The sequence below is a fragment of the Mus caroli genome, chromosome 8 (assembly GCF_900094665.2).
Source record: "Mus caroli chromosome 8, CAROLI_EIJ_v1.1, whole genome shotgun sequence".
Lineage (NCBI taxonomy): Eukaryota > Metazoa > Chordata > Mammalia > Rodentia > Muridae > Mus > Mus caroli.
In genome coordinates, this window is record NC_034577.1 from 30,963,625 (window position 1) to 30,987,682 (window position 24,058).

At 39.4% G+C, this 24,058-nt stretch overlaps 1 protein-coding gene across 2 annotated transcripts in view; it reads right to left on the bottom strand.

Annotated features, from left to right (window-relative positions):
- Positions 1–24,058, bottom strand: part of Dlc1 (DLC1 Rho GTPase activating protein) — a 398,567-nt gene that overhangs the window by 194,488 nt on the left and 180,021 nt on the right. For both annotated transcript variants that reach the window (XM_029480999.1, XM_021169372.2), the window contains exon 5: positions 6,573–6,606. In XM_029480999.1, coding sequence (XP_029336859.1) covers positions 6,573–6,606 — 34 coding nt within the window. The remainder of the gene's footprint in view (positions 1–6,572; positions 6,607–24,058) is intronic.

The following is a 24,058-nucleotide window of genomic DNA, read 5'->3' on the forward strand; positions in this document are numbered from 1 at the left end:
TTTTTTTTTTTTTTTTTTTTTTTTTTACTTATAAAAACCAAAGCTTTATTTTTGTTGTGGGGATTTTGATCCCTTCCATTCATACTAATCTTTTTTTTTTTTTACATATTTTCCTCAATTACATTTCCAATGCTATCCCAAAAGTCCCCCCATAGCGCCCCCCACTTCCCTACCCACCCATTCCCATTCTTTTGGCCCTGGCATTCCCCTATATTGGGGCATATAAAGTTTGCAAGTAGTGGCACACACCTTTAATCCCAGCACTTGGGAGGCAGAGGCAGGCAGATTTCTGAGTTCGAGGCCAGCATAGTCTACAAAGTGAGTTCCAGGAGAGCCAGAGAAACCCTGTCTCGAAAAAAACAAAAACAAAACCAACCAAACAAAAAAACCCAAAAAACAGAAAAACAAAAAAACCATTTATACCTCATATCAAGGCAAAAGGATAGAGATAAAAAATTAGAAGGCATTCTCTGGTTGGATGTGATGACTCTAGTTAGATCTACCAACCAACCAATCAACCATCCACACATCCACCCAAAGGCATAGAGAGAAAAAATTTACATATATATACATATATAATTTTCATTGATATATATGTATATCAATGAAATTCCTAGTGGGAAACAAGTGCCTTCGATTCAGTTGCATGGAGTTTAATTAAAGAATATTATAAAAGCCATAGTAAGGATCTGGGGAGATGCTCAATGGTTAAGAGCTATGCCGCTCTTGCAGAGGATTCAAATTTGATGGGGTTTGCAGGGTAGCTCAAAATTGTCTGTCATTCCAGCTCCAGGGGATTCAAACACTGGCCTCTGAGGACATGTGCACATATCCCAAAACACAGACACATATCTACATATAATTAAAATAAATCTATAAAATGCAGGGAGACCAGTTCTGGACAGTATTGAAGAATCCCATTGAAAAGTAGAGGATCCAGTGAGAGGGATGGCAGAAAGAGTTCAAGCTGAAGAGGAGCTGGCAGATATAAGAGCAGGCAGGAATGGCTGGATACTCTGTGAGTCTGGTTTCTTGGTAGACAGGATCTAATAACAGTACCAGACTGGGTAGACAGGGTGATTGTGGAAAAATAAGCAAAGTGGAAATATATACTCATCAAGGACTAATCTTTTGTAGATATTGAATTGTAGATATAGATATTCATAAGAGAGGATTTCAGTGTCAAAGAGAAAATAATTTCTGCAGGGAGGCTAAAAGATGACCAACTGCAAAGAATAACATATCGGAATCAGCTCAGACTTGTGAAGAAGATGATCTCTCTTCTACAAGGGCAGCTACGTAGATAGCTGTTATGTGGTGTCCCGAGGGCGCACACACAGACAGCAGCGACATAGCTCATCTTTTTGAGGCCCAGTGCGCAGTGGTTATGTGCACTACATAACCACCAGAACAAGCTATGCTTTACGAACTCACTGAACCAGGCTTCCCTGCTTACAACAAGAGCGTGATGGTTTCTTCATTCACACTGGTAAATGAGAAGAATGACGGAGTTGCATAACTTGCTGAAGGCTACACAGATAGGGAGCAGATGTACCAGGGTAGATACCAGAGGCTCAAGGTATCGTCTGTGTTTTTCTTTTCTGTTGTTTTGTTTTCTCTGTGTGCATGGGGTGGGGTGGTTCTTGATTTTTTTTTTTTAAAGATAGGCCTTAACTATGTATGTCATGTTGGATTTGAATATATGATCCCAAAGTTGCTGTTGCTGGAGTTATAACCCACCATTGTGCCCACTGGGCCATTCTCTAGGTGAACTCCTTTGGTGACTAATAAAAATAATGAAAATATCATAGATGAAGGAATACAAAATATGCTGATACTTGTGTGGTATGAGTCTAATTCTTTTACGAGTGAATTGGTTGATCCAAAGAATATTTATTTCAGTCTTAAGAACATACGCTCTGATATAGGTTCCTATAAGCAGTTTTAGTATGATTCTTTTCCTAGGAAGTTTCGAACAAAGTGCTAAAAAAATGCTCTGTTGGAAAGAGCAGGATGCTAACTTGCAGATGCTATTTATTCTCCAAGTGGCTGAGTTCCTACAAGCAGTTATCATAATTAAATTTTCGTGAGACCCTAATAGGATGCCTAGGAGACGTAGCTGATCAGTGAGTACTTATGGGATGAGCGCACAGAATGATGTTCCAAGTGCTCGCCTTGGAGGGTTGGCCCTCAGGAGAAGGAAGAGCAAGAGTGGAGATGTTGGGAAAGCCCAACAGCACTGATGGGAACGGAGGATGGCTAACACCACCACGAACGACCAAGGCAAGAGTGAGGGTGCATGGCACTACAAGCAATTTTGTTTAGAGGCTCAGAAAGCACACTCTAGTAGGCTTCAGCTGGCTTGGATGAGAGGTCACACAAGTTAAAGATAGACCTTCTTAGTAAGGAACAATAGGCTGCCTTCATTTAGCAAGGAAAAAAAAAAAAGAAAGGGAAAGAAAAAAGGCAAAAAGGCAGCCCTTAGGGTGGATAGGAAGTTTTAATCCTGTTAAAGAACTCAATTACCCAGGAAGACTGAGTAAGCCTTTGGCTTTATTGTAGCACTTCTCTTCAGTGGGAACTTAAAACCAGAGGGTTGTAGAACTGGGAGCAAATAGAGTTACATTCATAGACTCAGGATATTTTCCACAGCATATGGCAAGCTTAGAAAGAGAAGATGTAGATACAGACACTCTTTCACAACTTTCGAAGTAAATAATATTCTCATTTGGACCCTATGATCTGATGCCTCTATTCACAGACTATTCAGATACAAGGGGTTCCCTTGACAGGTGACCTCACTAACTTTTAAACGCTTAATCTCTTTCTTACATTGGTACATTCAATAAAAATTGTATTTCCTCATAAGCAAAACACGTTGTCCAGGAATTTATAAAGTAAAATTTATTTAGGAATATATCACAGACATGTAAATGTTTTACTGTAGATAAGAATGAATTCAACAGGAATTATCAAGTGTGTGATATGGGATATGCCTGAGACTGGGCAAGGTGATGTATTTCAGCTGGTTCAATTCTTCAGCAAGATCTTATGAAAACCTATGAACTCTGTCTATCAACTTCTTTCCTCTGTCTGTTTTGAATTTACATTACATGGATGTGTGTGTGTGTGTGTTCCTCCATGTGTGGAAGTCAAAAGAAACCTCCTGTCTCTCCACCTTGTGTGTCCAGAACATTGACCTCAGATCATCAGGCTTGGTGGTAATGCGTTTACTGGCTGAGACCACTTGCTGACTCCTTTTATTCACTTACTGCAGCAAGATCTCTTTCTGAGATCCTCAGACTGGTCTGGAATTTGCTACGTATTCTAGGCTTTCCTTGAACTCACAGCTATCCTCCTGCATCAGCTTTTCAGCTAATTACAGGAGTATACCAACATACCTGTCATATATATGCATATATATCATTAATATATATTTGTATGTCTCATAAATCTATAGATTTTTTTGAGACAAATCAGTATTGTATTATTTATTTGGTTCTTGGCCCATTACAAATGCCTTTTCATCACGATCCAAGCTTAGGCAATCAGAGAACATTGTTCACATTTTCCTGCCATCAAAAGCACAGGCCTGAGACAGTTCAGCAAGTTATCTAGTCAGTACAGCTTGAATCTGAAAAAGGGATTCTCTCTCTGTCTTATTCTGTGGAAGTTTAGGTTCCTTTTGTTCTATTGAGTGTGTTTTCTCCCCACTTTTTTATTAGATATTTTCTTCATTTACATTTCAAATGCTATCCCAAAAGTCCCCTATACCCTACCCCCACCCTGCTCCCCTACCCACCCACTCCCTCTTCTTGGCCATGGTGTTTCCCTGTACTGGGGCATATAAAGTTTGCAAGACCAAGGGGCCTCTCTTCCCAATGATGGCTAACTAGGCCATCTTCTGCTACATATGCAGCTAGAGTCAAGAGCTCTGGGGTACTGGTTAGTTCATATTGTTGTTCCACCTATAGGGTTGCAGACCCCTTCAGCTCCTGGGTACTTTCTCTAGCTCCTGTCTTGGGGGCCCTGTGTTTCATCCAATAGATGACTGTGAGAATCCACTTCTGTATTTGCCAGGCACTGGCAAAGCCTCATAGGAGACAGCTATATCAGGGTCCCTTCAGCAAAATCTTGCTGGCATATGCAATAGTGCATTTGGTGGCCGGTTATGGGATGGACCCCCAGGTGGGGCAGTCTCTGGATGGTCCAACCTTTCATCTTAGCTCCAAACTTGGTCTCTGCAACTCCTTCCATGGGTGTTTTGTTCCCTATTCTAGGGAGGAATGAATTATCCACACATTGGTCTTCCTTCTTGATTTTCTTGTGTTTTGGAAGTTGTATCTTGGGTATTCTAGGTTTCTGGGCTAATATCCACTTATCAGTGAGTGCATATCAAGTGACTTCTTTTGTGATTGGGTTACCTCACTCAGGATGATATCCTCCAGATACATCCATTTGCCTAAGTATTTCATAAATTCATTGTTTATAATAGCTGAATAGTACTCCAGTGTGTAAATGTACCACATTTTCTGTATCCATTCCTCTGTTGAGGGACATCTGGTTTCTTTCCAGCTTCTGGCTATTATAAATAGGGCTGCTATGCTAAGTAGCCCAGAATTGCCCTGAATCTGTGAACCTCTATCCTATGCCTTTCTACTTCCGGCATGCACCACCATGCCGTCCATCAACTTAGAAAACTTTGCCTCCTTGATATTAAACACAAATATTAGAATGTATGGCTGTCAATTTTATGTTTCTGTCTGTTGCAGAGGAGGAAACTGGGCAAGGTAACAGGAAACAGGGGATGCCCTCTGCTTATGCTGTGCTGAATCCTGAGTTATAACAGCATAACTGAAATATCTGAGAAGTGACACAATGAAGCAGTCCTCCATGCCCAAGTGACACCATTTAAGAGGAAGAGAAAAAGGAAGAGGAAAAGGAAGAGGAAAAGGAAGAGGAAAAGGAAGAGGAAGGAGTTGGTGCTTCGCTACTCTGTCTCCTCAGACAAGCAAGTTCCTTCCCTTCTGTCTCTCCCTACCAGCCAACAGTTTATTCCTGAATGTTCTCCTTGGGAGAATGCAAGAATTTGCTGTTATTCTGGAATAAGATGGCAACATTGCTGTCATATACTTTGTTTAAATCACAGCTAGTCTAGGGAATGACAAAGAGTGTCACGACTCCAGACAAAGTAGGGGCCTGAGTTGCCTTGTTGTTAGGATGTATATGCACACATTTAACCATTTAGTCCTTGTTTAACTAGACAGCCCAGCAAAATCTGTGTGAAGACATCCTGAGGCTTAACAACTTACTTAAACTCACCTGATGCCCGTAGATGTATTTAATCTGTATGACCAGAGCCCATTCAACACAGAATTTTATTATTCCTTCATAGAAAATTGAATCCATGATAATCATCTCTTCCTATTCTAAGGGGCTCTTGGTATTATTAGAGTGAAGAAGTCAGACACCAATAACTAAACATGATAGGGAAGTTCAGCCTGCAGTGTTAAAGAGCTAAGATGTTTGAATGAAAACTTCCTGGCTACAAAACAGGATCCCGGTAAGAAAAGATGAGCATCCCCTATTCATACATGAAGAAGATGGCAAGATGACTCTCACCCCCAAAACTTACGATACAAGTTATATTCCAGAACCCATATAGTAGAAAGAGAAAACCTACTCCCATAAACGATCGATCCTCTGACTCCCGTACCCATGCCACGGTATATACACTTCCTTCCCTCAAACAAATACATAAGTCAAAATGAGTAAATAAAAACTCACAAGCCCCAAACTCACTAAGGAACTTGAGTCATACTTTCTTTTGGTTTGATGAAACTTGCCTCCACTCTCTTGCTCTTAAATATCACATGCCTATGAACTAGATGACGTCACATGTCTGGCAACGAAACAAGAGGCTTTACGTCAATGGTGCACATTCTAACTGGATTTGCTCTTCGTTTTATCTTTATTTTCTTTAGGTTGAACACAAAAGATGATCTTGAGAAAGGCCAAAAGATTTTAAAGCACACAATTCTACCAATTCCAGATGAATTTCTCGTATTTTCACGCCTCTCGTCAATCTTTTCCCATTTCCTTACCATACTGTGGAATACTTACAAGCATCCCAAAGTGTGAAAAGCAACACCATTTTTCGCCATCAGTTTCACTGTTTCCTAGCTACATTCAATCATGCACTATCCATTTTATCCACCAAGAACATCTATTTCTGACTACTGAACAAGCTACTTGATATTAAAAAATGAGTCGACAAATAACAACAATCAAATTTCAAAGATCACCCCTCATCACATTGGTCGACATCAATATCCTCCCCCCAGAGAAAAAATGTAATTGAAATTAATTGTAAGACTGTGAGAAGGCCCTTGAAACAATACAATGCTAAAAGGCTGTACTTTTCTTTGAGAATAACTGATTTATTTGCTAAGAATTTGACAACATTTCCCATAGAAATTGATGAGATTAGTGCATTTTAGATATTCTAGTTTAAGGTGGAATTTTATTCCAATATAGGAAGGAGACAAAAAACAGCCCAAATGTCAACTCACCAGCCATTTCCTTTTCTCCAACACATGGAACAGCCTGAAAAAGAAGAGAGCACAAAATTATGACCTTATTAGGAAAAAAATAATATCATTATGAACAATGCATCATAAACATAGTAAAAACTAGATCCAGACAATAGGAAAGAAATCAGCGTGGTGGAGTAGTCTGTGAAGGCATTAGATTTGGGTATGGGAGTCTGCAATGATGTTCTGGTCTGAGGTTAGAATCAGCCTATATTGTGCTTAAATGGAATTGGTGGTATATTAAACTAACATACTCTCTGACTTTGGGTGGATTTCTTTGTCCAACTTTTGGGAGGCCCACAAAGCAAATTATTTGGTCAATGACTGCACATTTCAAGTCTTTGGCCTGTCTCTACTGTCAGTAAACCCATGAATGAGCTACCCTGACTCTTTTTTAATGGGTAGAAAATCCCGTGTTTCTTAGGGCTGCTGGGAGAACGGAATGTAGTGCCTTCCGTAAGGCTGAGAAGGAAGCATCCTTGCTTCCTTGCTTATTATTACTCTAGGTACTGATTCCGTGGGTTAATTTATTAATATGAGAATTTAAAAAATTTCCATTCCATTATTATTTTTATCATGTTAAAATGAAATGTTTCAACAGAGCAGTCTGTTGACCCTATTCTTTGTGGATACTCAGAATGAATTAAGGAGCCTGAATTTCTAACTCTCAATTCAACTGTTCTTATATAAAACAGCACAGAGGCATTAATGTGTGTGTGTGTGTGTGTGTGTGTGTGTGTGTGTGTGATGTAGAAGAAAGTGTGTGGGTACAACCATATGTGTGCATGCAGATTAGAGAGGTTTATACAGTCTATACAATCCATCCATTAATATGGAGGCCAGAAAGTCATCCTCACACTTGTGATTTGTTGTGAGTGTATGTTGGAATGTGAAAGAGAGAGACAGAGATAGACAGAGAGACAGAGAAGGACAGAAAGAGAGGCAAAGATGCAGAGAGAGAAAGATGGAGAGACAGACAGAAAGGCATACAGAGAGAGAGAGGCTTCTCGGATGAAGGCTGAGAGATGCACTCATCTATGAGTGCAGGGATACATATTTACAAGGCAGTTTGATGCATTTTCCACTTAGCAAAATAATAATAGTAGATTTTGTATGACCTCCTTAGCTAAGTTTTACAGGTTTAAGTATGAATTGCCCTCTGGTGAAGTGGGCCTTAAATACAATCAGATAACTGTTGGTCACTTCCATAACATTCACGCCGTTATTGTACCGATGGGGATATCTCACCATTGATGATCATTATCAAAGCTTATAGAATCCACTGTTGATTTCTCTCCACCAGCAGAATACATAACATCCTCTGGTGCCATGAAAACCAGTCAACAGGGAGGAAGATTTTAGATTAGTACCAGCTTGATATCTCCTGTGTCATGTGACAAAAGTGTGTAGTGTCTTCAGCAGAATTTCAAGTTCTGTTGAGTGAGTGGGCATACTGGCAATAGAAGGTTTTTGATTGCTGGCAAAGTTGTAAATGAAGGTGACAGGCAATGAAGACTCTTCATAGAGTAAGTCCCATGGTACAAGAATCAACTCCCACTTAGTGGTTAGTAAGTGTAGGGCGTTCTTTTAAAATTCCACTTAATCCTCAGAACTACCTCATGGTGTGTTACAGATTACAGTAGCTTGTTTGCAGTTCCATGGTCAATTATGGAAGCTAGGACATAGTCTTTGGCATGTTGGCTTCCAATTTACTTTATCAGAGCATCTGGTTGATGGAGAAAATATGTCTGCGAAGTTCTGTGACAAGGTATTGACTTAGATTACAAAGCAGATGTGCATGTTTTGTTTGGGACAGATAGAAATTAAGCCATTGTCCTCTTCTTATACCTAAGACATTTAAGGTAGATTAGAATGCTTGCCCCATATTACAAGCTGACTATCAGCACACGGCTGTTTCCTATATTTGATTATAAAGACATTCATAGTATGTAGAATATTTAATAAATTCATAATCATTGATCTGAGTTATAAGACAAAAATATTTAACCCTTCATATGCCTCATGCCTATATTTCATGTGGCTGAAGCTGATTATTTTGAAGTCGTACCATGTTCCACATGCTGCTTTAATTTACCAACTCGCATTTCTCCCAAGTAAGTGCAACAGTCATATTACAAAATAGGAAAAAGGAGAGCCAAAGTTTAATGTGCCTAGCCAATGATAATGTCTCTGTTCAAGTTAGACCACACCATAACAACTGGATAACCCTTCACCGGCTTATTTTAAGGTCAGATTGTCTCTCTAGGAAATGTTCTATACATTAAATTCGTAAAGTTAGCGAGGGCTATAAGGTGTTGGAGGAATTAGAAATGCTGACACTTAGTGTTCAGTTAATCCAAGCTTGTTGGTCATTCTTAGTTACTTGTCTTATGCTATCTTGGGTACAAAGTCTAACCATTTTCTTCAGTGTGGAATTCCCAGTGTAGCTGACAAAGATACACAAGGCACACACACACACACACAAAACCCCCCAAACAAACAAACAAACATCCAACAATCCAAACAAAAAAACCCCCAAAAAACCAAAAAACCAAAGTTCCACACAATCGATATTGAGTAGCAGTGGTCAGCTCTATCACTGGTACGGTGTTAAAAGAAATGATCAAGTAGCAGATAATAAAATTACCCAGGTGCAGGGCTGAAGAGGTGCCCCAGTGGTTAAGAGCACTTACTGCTTTTACAAAGGACCCATGTTTGATTGCCAATAGCCACCCTCTTTGAATAACTAATCTGACTCTCTCTTTTTGCACCCCGGAGCACCCACATATGTTACATATCATATGCACACATTAGTAAAAATATAAATAAATCCTACAAGAGATTTTCCAGGTGGAAATGGGAAGGTTTCAGGCATTGAACCCCAGGGAAGGAGGCAGAGCTTATGAGATGGTCTTTTTACCCTTGCCTTTCTAGATGGGCACGAGGAATACAGTTAAGTCCTTGTTTTAACATTCCAGAATGTTCTATCTCTATTTTTGTGATTACCAGAAACTTCTCATGAAAGATGGCTGCATATTCTCAAGTGCAAAGTAGATGTCCATCAAACATTTGTGGAATGAACATACCAAAAGCGATTGTTTCTTATAGGACGTTTCTCATAGAAAAGCATGGTTTAGAATTTGTTAGGGACCCTGTTTAATAGCTGCCATGTGTTTCATTTGAGCTGCCTCTTCAGGAAGTTATTTAACATTTCTGGCAATAAAGCAATTAAATGGGGTTTTCCTGCTGGCCATATGGGTTCGCTGTAACTTCGTATTTTCTTCTCCCTCAATGAAACAAAGGAAAGTCCACTAATAACTTCCAAATGAGAGGGGAAAATCATTCAAATTTTGTTATTCTCCTCTATGATATTCAAATGATAGAAAAATCACCCTTTCCATAGCTCTGAACCACCAAGGCTGATTATATTCCAGTGCCGGCTAATAGCTCTCCTAGGGAACGGTGCTAGCCTATGTTAGACAATTAAGGTGATTTTACACTTGAAATTGGAAAAAAAGTCACTGAAAAGAAAGCTCTTTAGCAAAGGAAGAGGAAACAATTTGCCTTACTGAGTACTTTTTGAACTGCATGTGGGAGCTTAGGCAGCTGCTCATGTTTTTGGATATGAAATACGCTTAGGAAATTGATGTGATTGGTGGAAGTTTTGCCTATGTATGTCACGTCTTCTGGTTTCCTGTGAGGACAGTCCTGTGCACTGCCGGCATGAAGTCTATCTGATACCTTTGGGGACTTACAGTCATCACAGTGTAAGGAAGGAGGGTGGTAGCAGAATACACCCCAGCCCAAGGCCAGCTCAGGATGCACTTTAGCCCAACAATGCCAATGGAAAGAGTCTAACTGTCTAACTGAACTCGGCTTTGTTTGTTTGTTTTTTTCCTGGATGATTTTTAGATGGAAATGATATAATTTTCCTCTATAATCAATATATTTTATCAATATGTTTTTGCTTTCAGTTATATAAAACATATTTTTAATTTTGGTTATTTGGAATTAGTACCATACAGTGTCACTAGAAAGAAGGCTTTTTTTTTTTTTAATGATCAAACTCTTCACAGAATAAGCAAATAGTCTAGAAGATTCACTTCTAGGTTCTGTAAAAGGAACAGCTCCTTCATTTCCTTACAAGAAGCTCCCTGCCTGGCAGTTTTCCTTTCCTCTCTGCCTCTCAATCTGTGTCTCTGTCTTTCTATGTCTCTGTGTATCTTTTTTTCTCTCTGTGTATATGTGTGTATATCTGTGTGTCTCTGTGTGTGTGTGTACTCACTCTTTCTCCATCTCTCCATGCTTATTTGGAGCGTTTTCAAATATTACAGATATTTACATAGAAGTGTCCGGAATATTTTAATTTTTCCCCCAGAGGGAATTTCCTCAATTTCTTTTTTTTTTTAAAGAGTAATTAAATCTATAATGAATTAATGTCTGTTCAATTCATGTTATCCCTTTAAAAATATGCTCTCAACAGCATTTTACAATGAGTAATTATGTCCTTAGAAACAATGGGAAAGTACCCTTCAGTGCTGAAGAGCCTGGCTCTCAGATGGGGACTCAAGAACCCATTGCCAGCAATAGTAGGAACTTGGGACTCACAGCTAACAACAGGGAGAGTTTTTGAGTTTACTGTTTAGTGAACAGCCACAAAAGAAAACATTGAAGAAAAGAGGGCTCATGGGAAACAGGAGTGATTCCTCTCTTCCTCATTTAAAGACTTGTTTGAAACCATCCTCTCGATGGTTGCAATTTGCTTTCATTCCAATGAAGAATCTCACTGGAAAGTGGAGTTTGATGGGCAATATGATAGCATCTATTTCATGTTATGAAGTATTTCTGTAGCCTTTGAGGTCATTTTTCAGGCACATATTCATGGTGGAGAATTTAGTGATCATCAAAGTTCAGTTCTCCAAGGACCACTTTCATAATTTGTCTAATATCTCTCAAGAAATTGTTTGTTTGATATATTAAAAAGCCTTAAAGGATTATCTCATTTTAACCTTGATTTTCACAGGAAAAATGCATGCATTTGTGGCTCTGGAATTTTTTTGGCTACATTATTCATAATGTATACTCAGTTAAGTGACTACCCAAGTTGATCATGCTTGCCTCCGTTTCAGCTGACCTGACACCTATGGTCTCTGTGTTGGTCTTAAAAAGTAACCTCTTGTTTCTTTCTTAATGTTGGCTATGAGGATGCTGAGCTCTCAACTCTAAGTGAATAGCCCAATGCTGGAAAGCCTTGGCTGCCACACTGGAACTAGACTTGAACCACTACACAGCAGTGTCTCCTACACCACAGGGAACCCAACAGTATCTATGGCTTTGCCTCTCCCAGGGCTCTATTCTTCCATTTAACTGACTTTTGTAGCTAGATAATGGTAGAATAAAGAAACTTCACTTTCAGAAAATTATCAGTGACCACCCCACATATCTTCAATTGTGAATTCGCCAAAATTATTCTTTTACAGGGTGAATTGCTTTGCATTTTTCAAATCTGATCTATGAAAGTTCACAGACTATACCATAGACTGGAGGCTGTAGTTTTGATTTGCATTTTTATGGTGGAAATTATTTAACATTTTTCCCATAGTTATTGGTCATTTGTATATATATATATTTGAAAATCTCTTTTCATATTATTTGTTGGTTTACTGATGGGATTGATGTTATTTTATTATCTTTTGGGTTCTTTGTGTAGTCTAGGTAATAATCCTTGGTTATTGAATAACTAGTGAAATTTCTCTCCCCTTCTGTATTTGTCTCTTTAGTCTTTTGATGATCGTCTCTTTTTCTGTACAGAAAGAAGCCTTTTAACTTAATGCAATCTCATTCAGACATTTTTCTTTCTTTCTTTCTTTCTTTCTTTCTTTCTTTCTTTCTTTCTTTCTTTCTTTCTTTCTTTCTTTCTTTCTTTCTTTCTTTTTTTCTGCTGTTGGATTTCTAGCCATGAAACCATTGCCTATGCCTAGATTGTGAAGCATTTTCCTGTGTGCACTTCCTCACATCATTTAAAAGTTTATCTTAAAGCCTTTTGTCTCTTTTTGAGTTGAATTTTGTATAGACTGAGAGACAGGAAATTCATTTCACATTTCTACATGTAGATAACCAGTTTTCTTATCATCATTAGTTGAAAACTTGTCTTTTCTTCATTGCATGTTAGATTTGGGTGATTATAGCTGTGTGTTATTTCTGAATCTTCCCTTCTAGTCCATTGGTCAGCACATCTATTTTATAGCAGTGCCATACTGTTTTGTTAACATGTTTTGTTAACTTTAGCTTATTTTGAAGTTGGGTATTGTGATACTTCCAGTATATTCTTTTTGCTCAGGATTGCTTTGGGATCTTCAATCAAAATCTTTTTTTTTTTTTGTTTGTTTCCAGATGAGTTTTAGAATTTTCAAAAAATATTTTTTTGGTGAATGTTATAAGTGTTCTGGTAGAGATTGCACTTAATGTATAAACTGATTTTAATAAAATGGCCATTTAAAATGCCAATTAATTTTTATTGGAACTTGTCACTTCAAATTTCTCCAAACTAAAATTAATTTAACACATGATTAATAAATTGTTGATATACAACAAGCATAACATTACATGGCATATATGCAATGTTATTCAGTAGAATGGAAAAGAGGCATATATATTTTTAATATGCTAAAGTATTTGTTAATGGTTTAACATAATTCCATATAGTTGCCAGCTTAAAAGTAAAACAGCTGACATTGTGAATTTGTTTTCTTTTTCTTCTTCACTTAGTCTCTTAGAAAGCTAAGAGACAAAATATTTCATTCATATCTATCTGGGTCATGGTGATTATTACCAGTTATATTAAAATAAAAGGTAAAATTCATTTCAACAGTTGAGTGCCTGCATAGCTATCCATCTTTCCCCCAAAAGTAATAATATTCATGTTGGTTAATAATCTACAGCTTATAAACTTTTGGTCAAAGCACCACACCATCATATCAGAGCAGCAGAAGAGCATAGATGAAAACTGTTTGAATAACATCCATACATTTACTTATGACAAACCCTAACCTTATTCACTGAATTGGAATTTATTTTTATCACACCTAGCTCTGGATAAGTGAACTCTTGGCTGTGACCCAGACATAATTTTATTGCACTGAGATAAGGCCCTGTAAGTGCTAAGCACTGGCAAATTTGATTTGAAATATGTGTCTTTTGGGCTCTGTAACCTCTGATGCCTGAGATGCCAGGATCTATGATGCTGCAGATATTCCTTCCTGAAGGCAAAGGTTCTCTAATTTGTATTGCAGGCCTGAGGTCACAACAACTATTGAAAGTGGAAACTAATGAGATAATTTGGAGTTCTAGAACATTCATTGAAACAACAACAACAACAAAACATATTGTATGAGCGCTTTCAGAAATGATAATAAGTAATACCTGAATAGTTAATGTCTGAAAGTTATGAGTGATATTAACATTGGTAGTCTTTTTGCTTCCTAGCCACTGTGACGTGAATACTGCCCTTTATCTTGATGCAGTTACTAACTTGTCAACAAACCTTCATGCATACCGAGCATAGATAGAAATCTCTGAAACCATGAACCAAGTTAATGCTTTTCTTCCTTAACAACAACAACAACAAACAACAACAACAACAAAAAACCAGATCTTCCAAGTTGTCCTGCCCTCTGAGGTTGGATACTGTATGTTCATGTTATCATTTTGAGGCTGAAACCTGGATCAATCTGCAAAATGTCAGAGGTCTTTGCCATCCAAAGAAAAAAGATGGGTTCATTTAGAGGTACTCTTGATATTGAGAACTTTTGGTTATCTCTTATCAACATAACAACTATTCTAGGGCAAATGTCCCTTAAAGTCATGGACCAATTACTCTGCCTTCAGAGTGGAGCCTAGTCTCCCAATTCAGTGTAGGTCTCCATTGCTCCAGATTTCCTTTTCTACCATGTTCTCCCAGGAAAGCTGGAACCATATGCTGTAAAAGCCTGGGGTAATTTTGATTGATGTAGATTTCCCAATCAGAATGTTCACTTTTGGTGACACAAGATACTAATAATTGCATTAAAATAAACCACTGTGGTTTGCATGTCCACCTTAGATAGTCTTGTCTGTTACCATGTAAGATGCAGATGCAGAGAACAAATTTCTCACATTAATGGTATGTCTAAGATGAAAGACAAGACAACCATAACATAACGGTCTTTCTATATTATCTAAATTTAGTCTAACAAGATGTCTATTTTCTTCCTCATTTAAGAATAATATGGAGGTTAGGTTAGCAAAGTTAATGGGCATAACTGCTTATAGGTGGCTAAGTCCTGATTTCAGGTGGTTATAGACCCTCTGGTGATGCTCTGCTATAGGTCATGTGCTACACTAGAAGCCATACTCTGGTGCCAACTACAGCCTGAAAGAGGGCAACGGAAGGAAGTTTATGTGAGACATATGAAGTGAGCAAGTATGGAGGTTTGGGAATGGAGCCTAGAGTGGCAGGTTTCTCTTGCTAGAGAGATGTGATCATTTCTGTTTCTTGCACGGGATGCATTTGTGAGGCTGATGTAATGGTTGAACGGCATGTTTTTCTTTCTAGTAATTAAAATTAATTTTAACAACTCATTTAACTGTCAGAGGTATTCCAGGTTGGATAATTTATATGAGAACCTTACAGGGTTCACACATATATAAGGGGAGGGGCTGATGACTCTCTTCCTCTCCAAGAGAAGTTATTGGCACTTACTGATCTTGGGAGAGGGGAGTTACTTTCTTCAATGTTGTAGCTGCTGACAACTTATCCATGCTCAGTTAAACAACCCACTACCTGTGCTTAGACAAGGAGTTGTCATTGTACTCAGTGGGGCACAGAAAAGCAAATCAAATAATGAAAGGCAAGAAAGAAGGAGGGGGACTTGTCCAGAAGCAGGGCTTTAGGAATATCAGGAAAGTATGGGTAGTGAGAATGACCAAAATACAGCATATACATGTATAAAATTGTCAAATAATAACAACACATGTCTGCTTTTAAGTGAAAAGGTAAAAGTTCTCAGATTAAGAAAAAAATCTCATGGGAGACTCCTAAGATCTTCTGTGAACAGTTTTATTCTACATAGATAGTCATTGCTGGTCTCACAGTGTCTACTTAAATAATAATAATTCAAACTAAATAATTTAAGCTAATAAACTATACATGTATGACAAACATGACGAAAGGAGAGTTCTATGATGCCAGGGATCCCCTGGGCGTCTTGGAAGATACTCAGCAAGACAGGGTAGAATGACTGTACAGAAGATGGGTAGATTTCTTAACCTGCATTAACAAGTGGAAGCGAAAGTTGAGGAAAGTGGAAAAGGTTGAGAAAGGAAGACTAGGGAGAGAAGCCATGAAAGAAAAAGCATCTGGTTACAGTTGTCATCCATTCTTTAAAAGACTGAGCAAAATACTTCAATGGCAGAGGGAACAGGCAACATTTACTGACAGTGGGTACCTGCTTTATGCCAGGTACTCTTTTTGTGTCCCTTCCTTTAACAAAAGAAGTTTTATTAAGTTTGTTCGTTGAGAATTTCATTATTCTATAACATGCATTCTGGTTACTATGGCCCCTTGTGGTGGGTTTGAATGAGAAATGTCCTTCATAGGCTCATATATCCGAACCGTTGGTCTCCTGTTGGTGGCACTTTTGGGAAGGTCATGGGATCTTTAAAAGGTGGAGCTCTGCTGGAGGAAGATCACCATTGGGACAGGCTCTGAGGTGCTACGGCCTTATCCATTTTCTCTTCCTTCTTTCCACTTCCAGTGTGTGGATGGAAATATGACCATCTGCCTGCCTCTGCCTCCATGATATGCCTTTCCTGCCCCAAAGGACCCTATAACTCGGTGAGCCAAGCAAGCTCCTTTTCCTTACATTGCTTTGGTCATGGCATTTTAACACAGCGACTGAACTGTAACTAATACAGTCCTCCCTCACCAACACCCCTGCAGTCACAGAGTCCTTCTTCCTTCCTGCTAGATTTCTTCTCCACATTCACACCTTTTTGTTTTCTATTGTGACTTGCTGAGTTTAACCTGTACCACAGTGATGGTTGGGGGCTCTCCAGTGGAGCTGGTGGGTTCATTAGTGGTTGGTGATAAACTGAAGATGATGCCTCCCCTTCCTCCAGTACCCATTGGCTATAACATCCCTGAGCCCCATGTTCACAGTGGATTAGTGATAAGACCAGGCTTCTGCAGGCCTATTGTAGGCAGCCACAGCTGGGGAGAGATCTTGATTGTCCTGCCTGTGTCATGCAAAAGACATCATTTCACAGACTTGCCCGCTTTTTCTAGCATTTACCTTCTTTCTGGGCTCCTTCTATGTTATTCTCTTCCTTGCAGAGGGAGAGGTATAAGTGTCCTAATTTGGGGCTGACCCCTCCCTCAGCTGCCACACGTTCCCAGCCCTGTGAGCAGCCACGTATTTCTTTGCTGATATAAATGCCACTCTCAACACTCATCCGTGAAACGTTTCTTTGCAATGAGTTGCAGTGAATTTAGATAGCTGTGCTGCCTGCCCATGGTTCAGGAAGCTGCGCAGGTGCAGCCTCATCATGTATGCTGGGGAAGGCTTTTGGTTGATGCAGCTGCCTTTGAATCATCCACAATCCTCTATGTCCCTCTTTACCAACGTTCCTATAAGGAACCCCAATGCAACTTTTTCTTTTCTTTCAAATCCTATTTTTAATGATGGCTCTTAAACACTTTAACCTCCCTTGTAGCCCACTACCAACCAGAGGTAGTGGGAAAGAAAGGATACTGGGGAAGTGGACCTGTCAGGCCTCAGTCTCAACAGGCTCAAGTCGGCAGGAGGGACCAGCAGGAACACCAGGAGAGGTCTCTCTCAGAGAAGCGAAAATCAGAGAAGATGCAAGACCCACAAGCCTTGCACAGCTAGCTCTATAAGCAAGCCTGGTTGAGCCTCTGTCACTTCAACAAATCCTATTTGTACCCTGCAAACATCACTTGTCCTCCACGTGTCTTGCCTCAGCACGTGCATCCAAACATGCATCCAACCAGAGTCTGAGGAGTCCTGACAAATGGAGCTAAACTACACATGTAAGGTGGACGCATACATGCATGTTGTTAGCAAAGAATCCTTCATTGTGCTTTCTTTCACGTGTTTGCTTTAGCAGAACATCCTCTCTCCTGTGTCTGCTTCAGTGAAACATTCCCTCACCAGTCTGCCCTAGGCTTTTCCCTGTTTCCACTTCACCCAAGTGAATCCTCTAGTTTATACAGCTAGGCTTGGGTGGATTTTTAAAAAATCTGTTGTGAGTTCCCTGTCTGCAGTGAATGGATTGTTTATACCTCTTTAGAAAAAGTCACACAACACCCTGTTCTTAAATTTTTGTCTACACTGCCTCTCCTAGGTTAGAATATTTCCTTTTATATAAATACTCCACACCATGGATGAAAGTAAATTAGGCAGGAGATTGCTTTCAACTGCTGGAAAGAAGACACAGCAGCCTGGAATGGGGGTGGGAAGGAGGAACTGAAGGCTGGATATTGTTGAGATGCTTAGTGTGCCTATGCTACGGCTTGACCAGGAACAATGGATTCTAATACAAAGTTAGACCCTTCTACTACATGTCAATGCTAGGCTGGCCAAGCCTTCCCTCTTTAACTTCCAAATCTGACATTATTGGCTAAAGATACAATTACCAGAACAAAGGAGGACCCCACCCCCAGCTCCTCTTTCTCCTCTCTCTCTCTCTCTCTCTCTCTCTCTCTCTCTCTCTCTCTCTCTCTCTCTCTCTCTCGTGTGTGTGTGTGTGTGTGTGTGTGTGTGTGTGTAAGTGTGTGTGACAGATAAGGGCAGAAGAGAATGTCAGAAGTCGAGGTTACTGGTGGTTGCTGCCCAGTTGTAGGTGCCAGGAACTCAGCTCTCACTCGGAGCAAGAGCAGGACACTTTCCTAACTACTGAGCCGGCTCTTCATCCCAACATCTTTATTTTTATGACTATGCTGGTCATAAAATGTGCATTTTCATGAGATGTATTGGATGCTTTGCAGTTTAGTTTCATGTAATGTCTCCTCTCTTAAGAAACAACATTAGGTGTACAGTTACTGTTGTTACAACAAAGTGCCCAAGGCAAGGCACTTTATAAAGAAAAAGGGTTAATTTTTGCTTATGTGCTGGAGATGAAAAGTGTAGTGTATATATCTAGTCATAATTCTTTTGCTGGGGAACTCTGAAGCAGTACAGGGTATCACATGGCAAACACACATCCATATGTTGTATCTTGTGACCTATGCATCTCTTAGAAACTTCCAGAACTTTGTCTTGGGAGTGCCACTCAAATCCAGTCCTAACCACTTTCCAGATTTAGGACCTCTACCCAGCAATACTTGGATTAACTTTCTTTCCAGCCATTTACTCCTTTCCGGTGATGACTAGGTTTCAACACATGGAGCCCTGGGGACACTGAGACCACAACCAACCCATAGCAACAGCTGTCATTAAGTTCAGAAGCAATTGGTTTAGTGATAATGTACAGAATTGCATTTTAAAATAGGAGCACATCAGCAGATTTTAAAAAAATGCCAAGAAAGGCAGAGGAGGACTGGAAGATGCCTGGCCTTGATGACTGGGTTTCCTCTCAGAAGCTAAGGATGCCTGCTAGCACTGTTTATCCCATAGATGTTCAGCCCAGCCTGCCCCTCCCAACCAGGTCCTCATATTATTTCCTCAACCATGAATTCTATGCCTTTAGTATCAGAGTCAACACAAAGCTGGCTTGGCTTTTGGATTATTAGGGTGATATAGAGCAAATGAACTCTAGCTTCTTTCATTTTCTAAGACTCTTGTAGGCCAGCCTGGGCTCTACCTGGCCACCCTACTGCCTCAGCCTCCAGAGGATCCTCATGAGAAATGTCAGTGAAATGATCTTTTGCCTCTACTTTCTTTCTCGTTGCTGGTTTAGACTATTTGGTCTCATGACTCTGAGGACTACTGAGTGGGTTGACCATCTATCCTGCTCACTCTTCATTCTGAGAAACTTGGATCTTTGTGGGGAGGTAGGGGTGTCTCTTCACCTTTGCATTGCATGCAACCCATCCAATGATCCTTTATTCTGAAATTGGCAAAGGGCATATTTGGTGTTACATTTAAAAATGACAAAACACCTTTTTCTCCTTTTAAGTGATGTACAATATAGCAAGGTCCCCACACCAGCAAAGTGATCATGATACCGATTGAAATGAAGATAATAACAGAAAGAATATCTCATTTCCAAAACTCATTCAGATTCTACTTACTATAGAGCTAAATGGGAAACTCATCTATAAAAGAAACTGAGACTCCGAGGTAATTCCAAAAAGCAGGATGCCTGAGCATTTTAGTGCATTCTAGAGACAGAACAAATGTCATCTCTGTGATGTTGACCTCCCTTGCCACCCATGTCCCTCTGCACAGGCACCATCATGTATCATGGGAGGCCTGAATGAAGCTGGAACTCCTCTGCCTCTGGGATACCCCAAGGGATCTCTGATACCTGTCATTTCTCTTCAAATATATTTTCAAAATGGCCACTGGCAAGCTGTCCTGATGATACATTTCTAGGATGCCTTTTCTCACGTCTGAAACACAGTCTGGATGAAAGAGGTGGCCTACTTTTTAGGTACCTTTTATGGCAGCTCAGCAAGTGTGCAACGTTCTTCGTTGACTCTATTTTTAATTCATAGAATGTTTTTCTTTTTTGTAGTATGTGGGTCATAATTCCTTCTAAAATAATGTATTTCCTCCAATTCTCTACCCTGGAAACTTTGAGGATTGGAAAATCAAGGATTAATTGGGGGTAAGCTCAAAACATATTTGTGTTTACACATATTATTTCAATTGAGATTTTGAAAATACACTTTTGTTTCAAAACTTTAGTCCATTTTCTTTCATAATAAGAAAAGTTTAAAGTAAAAAAATACATTTCTGGTATTAAATAATTTAATTAGTTAATCTAAGTAAACAAAATCTTATCTGTTGGCTCCTTTAAACTGGCAACTGTTGTTATTACTGATGGTTATAGTTTTAAACACAACCATATATCTGTTGCTAAAATGGACCCATAATATCACCTTAATTGTTTTGGTTCTAAGTTGAAGGTTTCTTGCTCTTATCATAATATTTAATGTCTGTGTCACAACCAAAATTTTATTGTTGGACACAAATTGTTGAACTGACTTTAATCTTAAATATTGGTTTTCATTATAGCCTTGACACTCTATTGTATGACTAAACCCAGTTTAGGACTTTTACATCTAGTGTAAAAGCTGAAAGAAAGTGAAGTAACTTTTCCCAGATCTGTCTTATGTAGAAAGTCTTAGCTTTTCTTCAAAGTCCAAGTTTTTAATTGGCTTTTAATCTATATTGAAGAATCTCTTTCTCATGGGAAAGTCCGTGTTAATAAAAAGTGCAGGGATTGGAGAAAGTGCTGTCTGTAATGCAGGAAAGCAGCGATGCTGAGAGCTTACTGTGATAGTTTCAAAAATGCATCCCTGGAGTCTTAAAGTGCTTCCCTTTAAAACATGGCGCTGAGTTCCTCTCTGTCATAGACCTTGGCAGAAGTGATGACTTCCGAAGATGCATCACAGTTACTTTCTCTCTCTCTCTCTCTCTCTCTCTCTCTCTCTCTCTCTGGCTTGTAATGGGGGAAGCTAGCTGCCATGACATTGGCAGTTCTCACAAAGGAAGTGACCCGCACTCCACCCAGGGATAGCCAGCAATGGTAGCCAGCCTTCCAACTGATGGCAGCCTTTGAGGAACATACAGCTAGAGCCATGCAAAGCAGTCACTCCTGATCTGAATTCCTGATTCTCAGAACACTGGGTATGATGACAAATGTTCATCATTGTTTTCAGGTGTAAATTTTGGGACAATATATTAAGAAGATTGTATGTATATAAAGACATACGTATGTCCATATTTCATACACATCTGCAGTGCTGTGACCAAGCTAAAATTTGCCTCATGCTCCAGGAAGGAATGTGTTTTACAGCTCTTTTAAAAGATGTTTTCAGGTTCAAGGGCACTCAATTTTAATATTATAAATCTGTAATGTTATAAATCACAGATTTCTCCTTCTAAAAGTTAAATACCATTTTCTTTGTGGTGGACCAAATGGAAAGTTGCAAACAGCTAGCTGCTATTTTATTTATTTATTTATTTATTTATTTATTTATTTATTTATTTATTTTGTTAGAGGTTTCTTACTACTCTTTGCAATGAAGCATTTTCATTGGGTTGATAAGTGTTATTTGTTTAATGTATATTACTGATGTCCGTGTGCCTTCTACACAGCTTAGTGACAACTGATTTCTATCCTTAGGGAAATTAGGTTTTTTAACTAGTATTGCTGTAAGCATGCTCAGTTAGGTATGCTATTCATAATGTATTTAAATATACACTGAGGTGAGACAGTGCAGGAGAAGGAACGGCTTATTGCTCCTGAGTATTTACATATTTTTGTGATGATCCTATAAGGCATCAAATAGGCATTTCATTAGTGAGTGATACTATTTATTTTGAAAGGAAATACTTTTCAGATTATAAAGTGAATATAATTGAGACTTTGAAAAGAATGGGAAGTGTTCCCATTGCTGCATTCCTAAGATTCATCTGGCCATATGGCTCCTGGGTTATGTGTCACAGCTAATGTATTTCCATATTGCCACGCTTTTGTTTGCTTGGCTGAACTTCCTGGAGATGCCTCCGAGCACTCTCAAGACAGGATGGAGAATTTTCAAGAACTTTTTTAACTTAAAAATTTTATCTGTTCAGAGAAAGAGTTAAACACATTTTTCGTGATATATTGTTGTGGCTGGTGTTACACTTTTTCAAATGTGCTGGAGCTAAACTTCCAGGAATACTGTTCAGCCTCCAAGGGCTGCAGTAGCTCACTTTATTGAGGACAGTTCAGTGGACTTGATCCTTAAAACTGCTCAAGAGCAACTTGAGAGAGACCTGGCTCAGGAGTCAAGAACACACGCTCCTCTCACAGAGGATGTAAGTTAAGTTCCTAGCACCCATTTAGTAGCTAAATACCATCTGTAACTCCAGTTCCAGAGGCTATGATGCCCCTTTCCGGCCTCCATGAGCTCACCCATACATGATACACAGACATACATGCAGGAAAAACACCCACACATGTAAAATAAAATAACCAACTCTTCTCTTCTTTTCTCTCCTTTTCTCTTCTTTTCTTTTCTTTTTTAAAAAATCACTTTCAAATGAATTTCAACTTCACTGTCTTGACATGGTTTCATCTTCCTTTTAATTTCCTTTGTTAATCTGAGTATCCCCAGCTCCTAAACCAAATATCAATTATGTGCCTTTATTTATGGAATGAAAAAAAGTGGAGATTTTATTTTCCAGACCAGAGTCATATTGCATTCCCAGCAAACACAATAGTCTTTATTGAACTTGAAATGGGAATGGGGGTAGCAATGGGTTTCTTTAGTGCCTTTCCAGGGTGCTATATGTGTGTGGCCCTTTAAATTTATATTTTTCAGGTATCAATAGTGTAATAAGTAACCTTCAACAGCGCTTTGTGATGCTATATGAGCATTATCTATCAGAAGATTGATTTGCTTAATTATTGAATGCTAAAGAAGGGTTGAAATCATATAGGCCCAGGAATGAACCACACATGAGAGAGGACTGCCAAGCAAACCAGAATGATTATAACAAATTTCCTTCTAGAACTCTGTAACTTGTGGAAACTGTTTCCTAAAACAATTGAAAAGAAAAGCAAGAAAGGGATGGCCATTTCAGAGGCTGTTCAGTGCCTTTTTGGGAGCGGGGTGAGGGTCTGGGATGGTTTGTTCAGAGCTCTGGAAGCCTGGAAAGGAAAGAGGGAGGCTGATGAGTCTAGTTTGTACAGGGAGCCAGGTCTCTGGGAAGCCAGCCTCAAATGTGGCAAGAAGGAAAAGGTCACACACAGCTCCTTTTCATGTGTCTCAAAATCCTAGTCAACTGGATAACAGCCCCAGAGCATTTCCTAAGTACTACAACTGGGGAGCAGACTGCTTCAGTATCTTATTACATTCAAAGGATGAGTCTAGGATCCAGGCCAATATTAAACCATGCTCTAGGCATCCAATGGTGACTCCTAATCAGCCAAGACAGACAGATGGATGGATGGATAGATGGACAGACAGTCCCTCTCTCTCTCTCTCTCTTTCTCTTTCACTCTCTCTTTCACACACACACACACACACACACACACACACACACACACACACACACACACACATTTACTCCTAGGGCTAAGCTGCTGCTGCTGCCCTGCATTAAAGGAGACTGAAGAGTGGCCAGGGTCCGAAGCTGATTAAAAGGTAGAAGCTGAGAACAGCATCGGGGTAGCTAGAGCACAGGGTCGGCTGACACCCGCCAGCTACCCACGACCCCCGCCACAGGATTTTGAGACTGCTGGTGAGT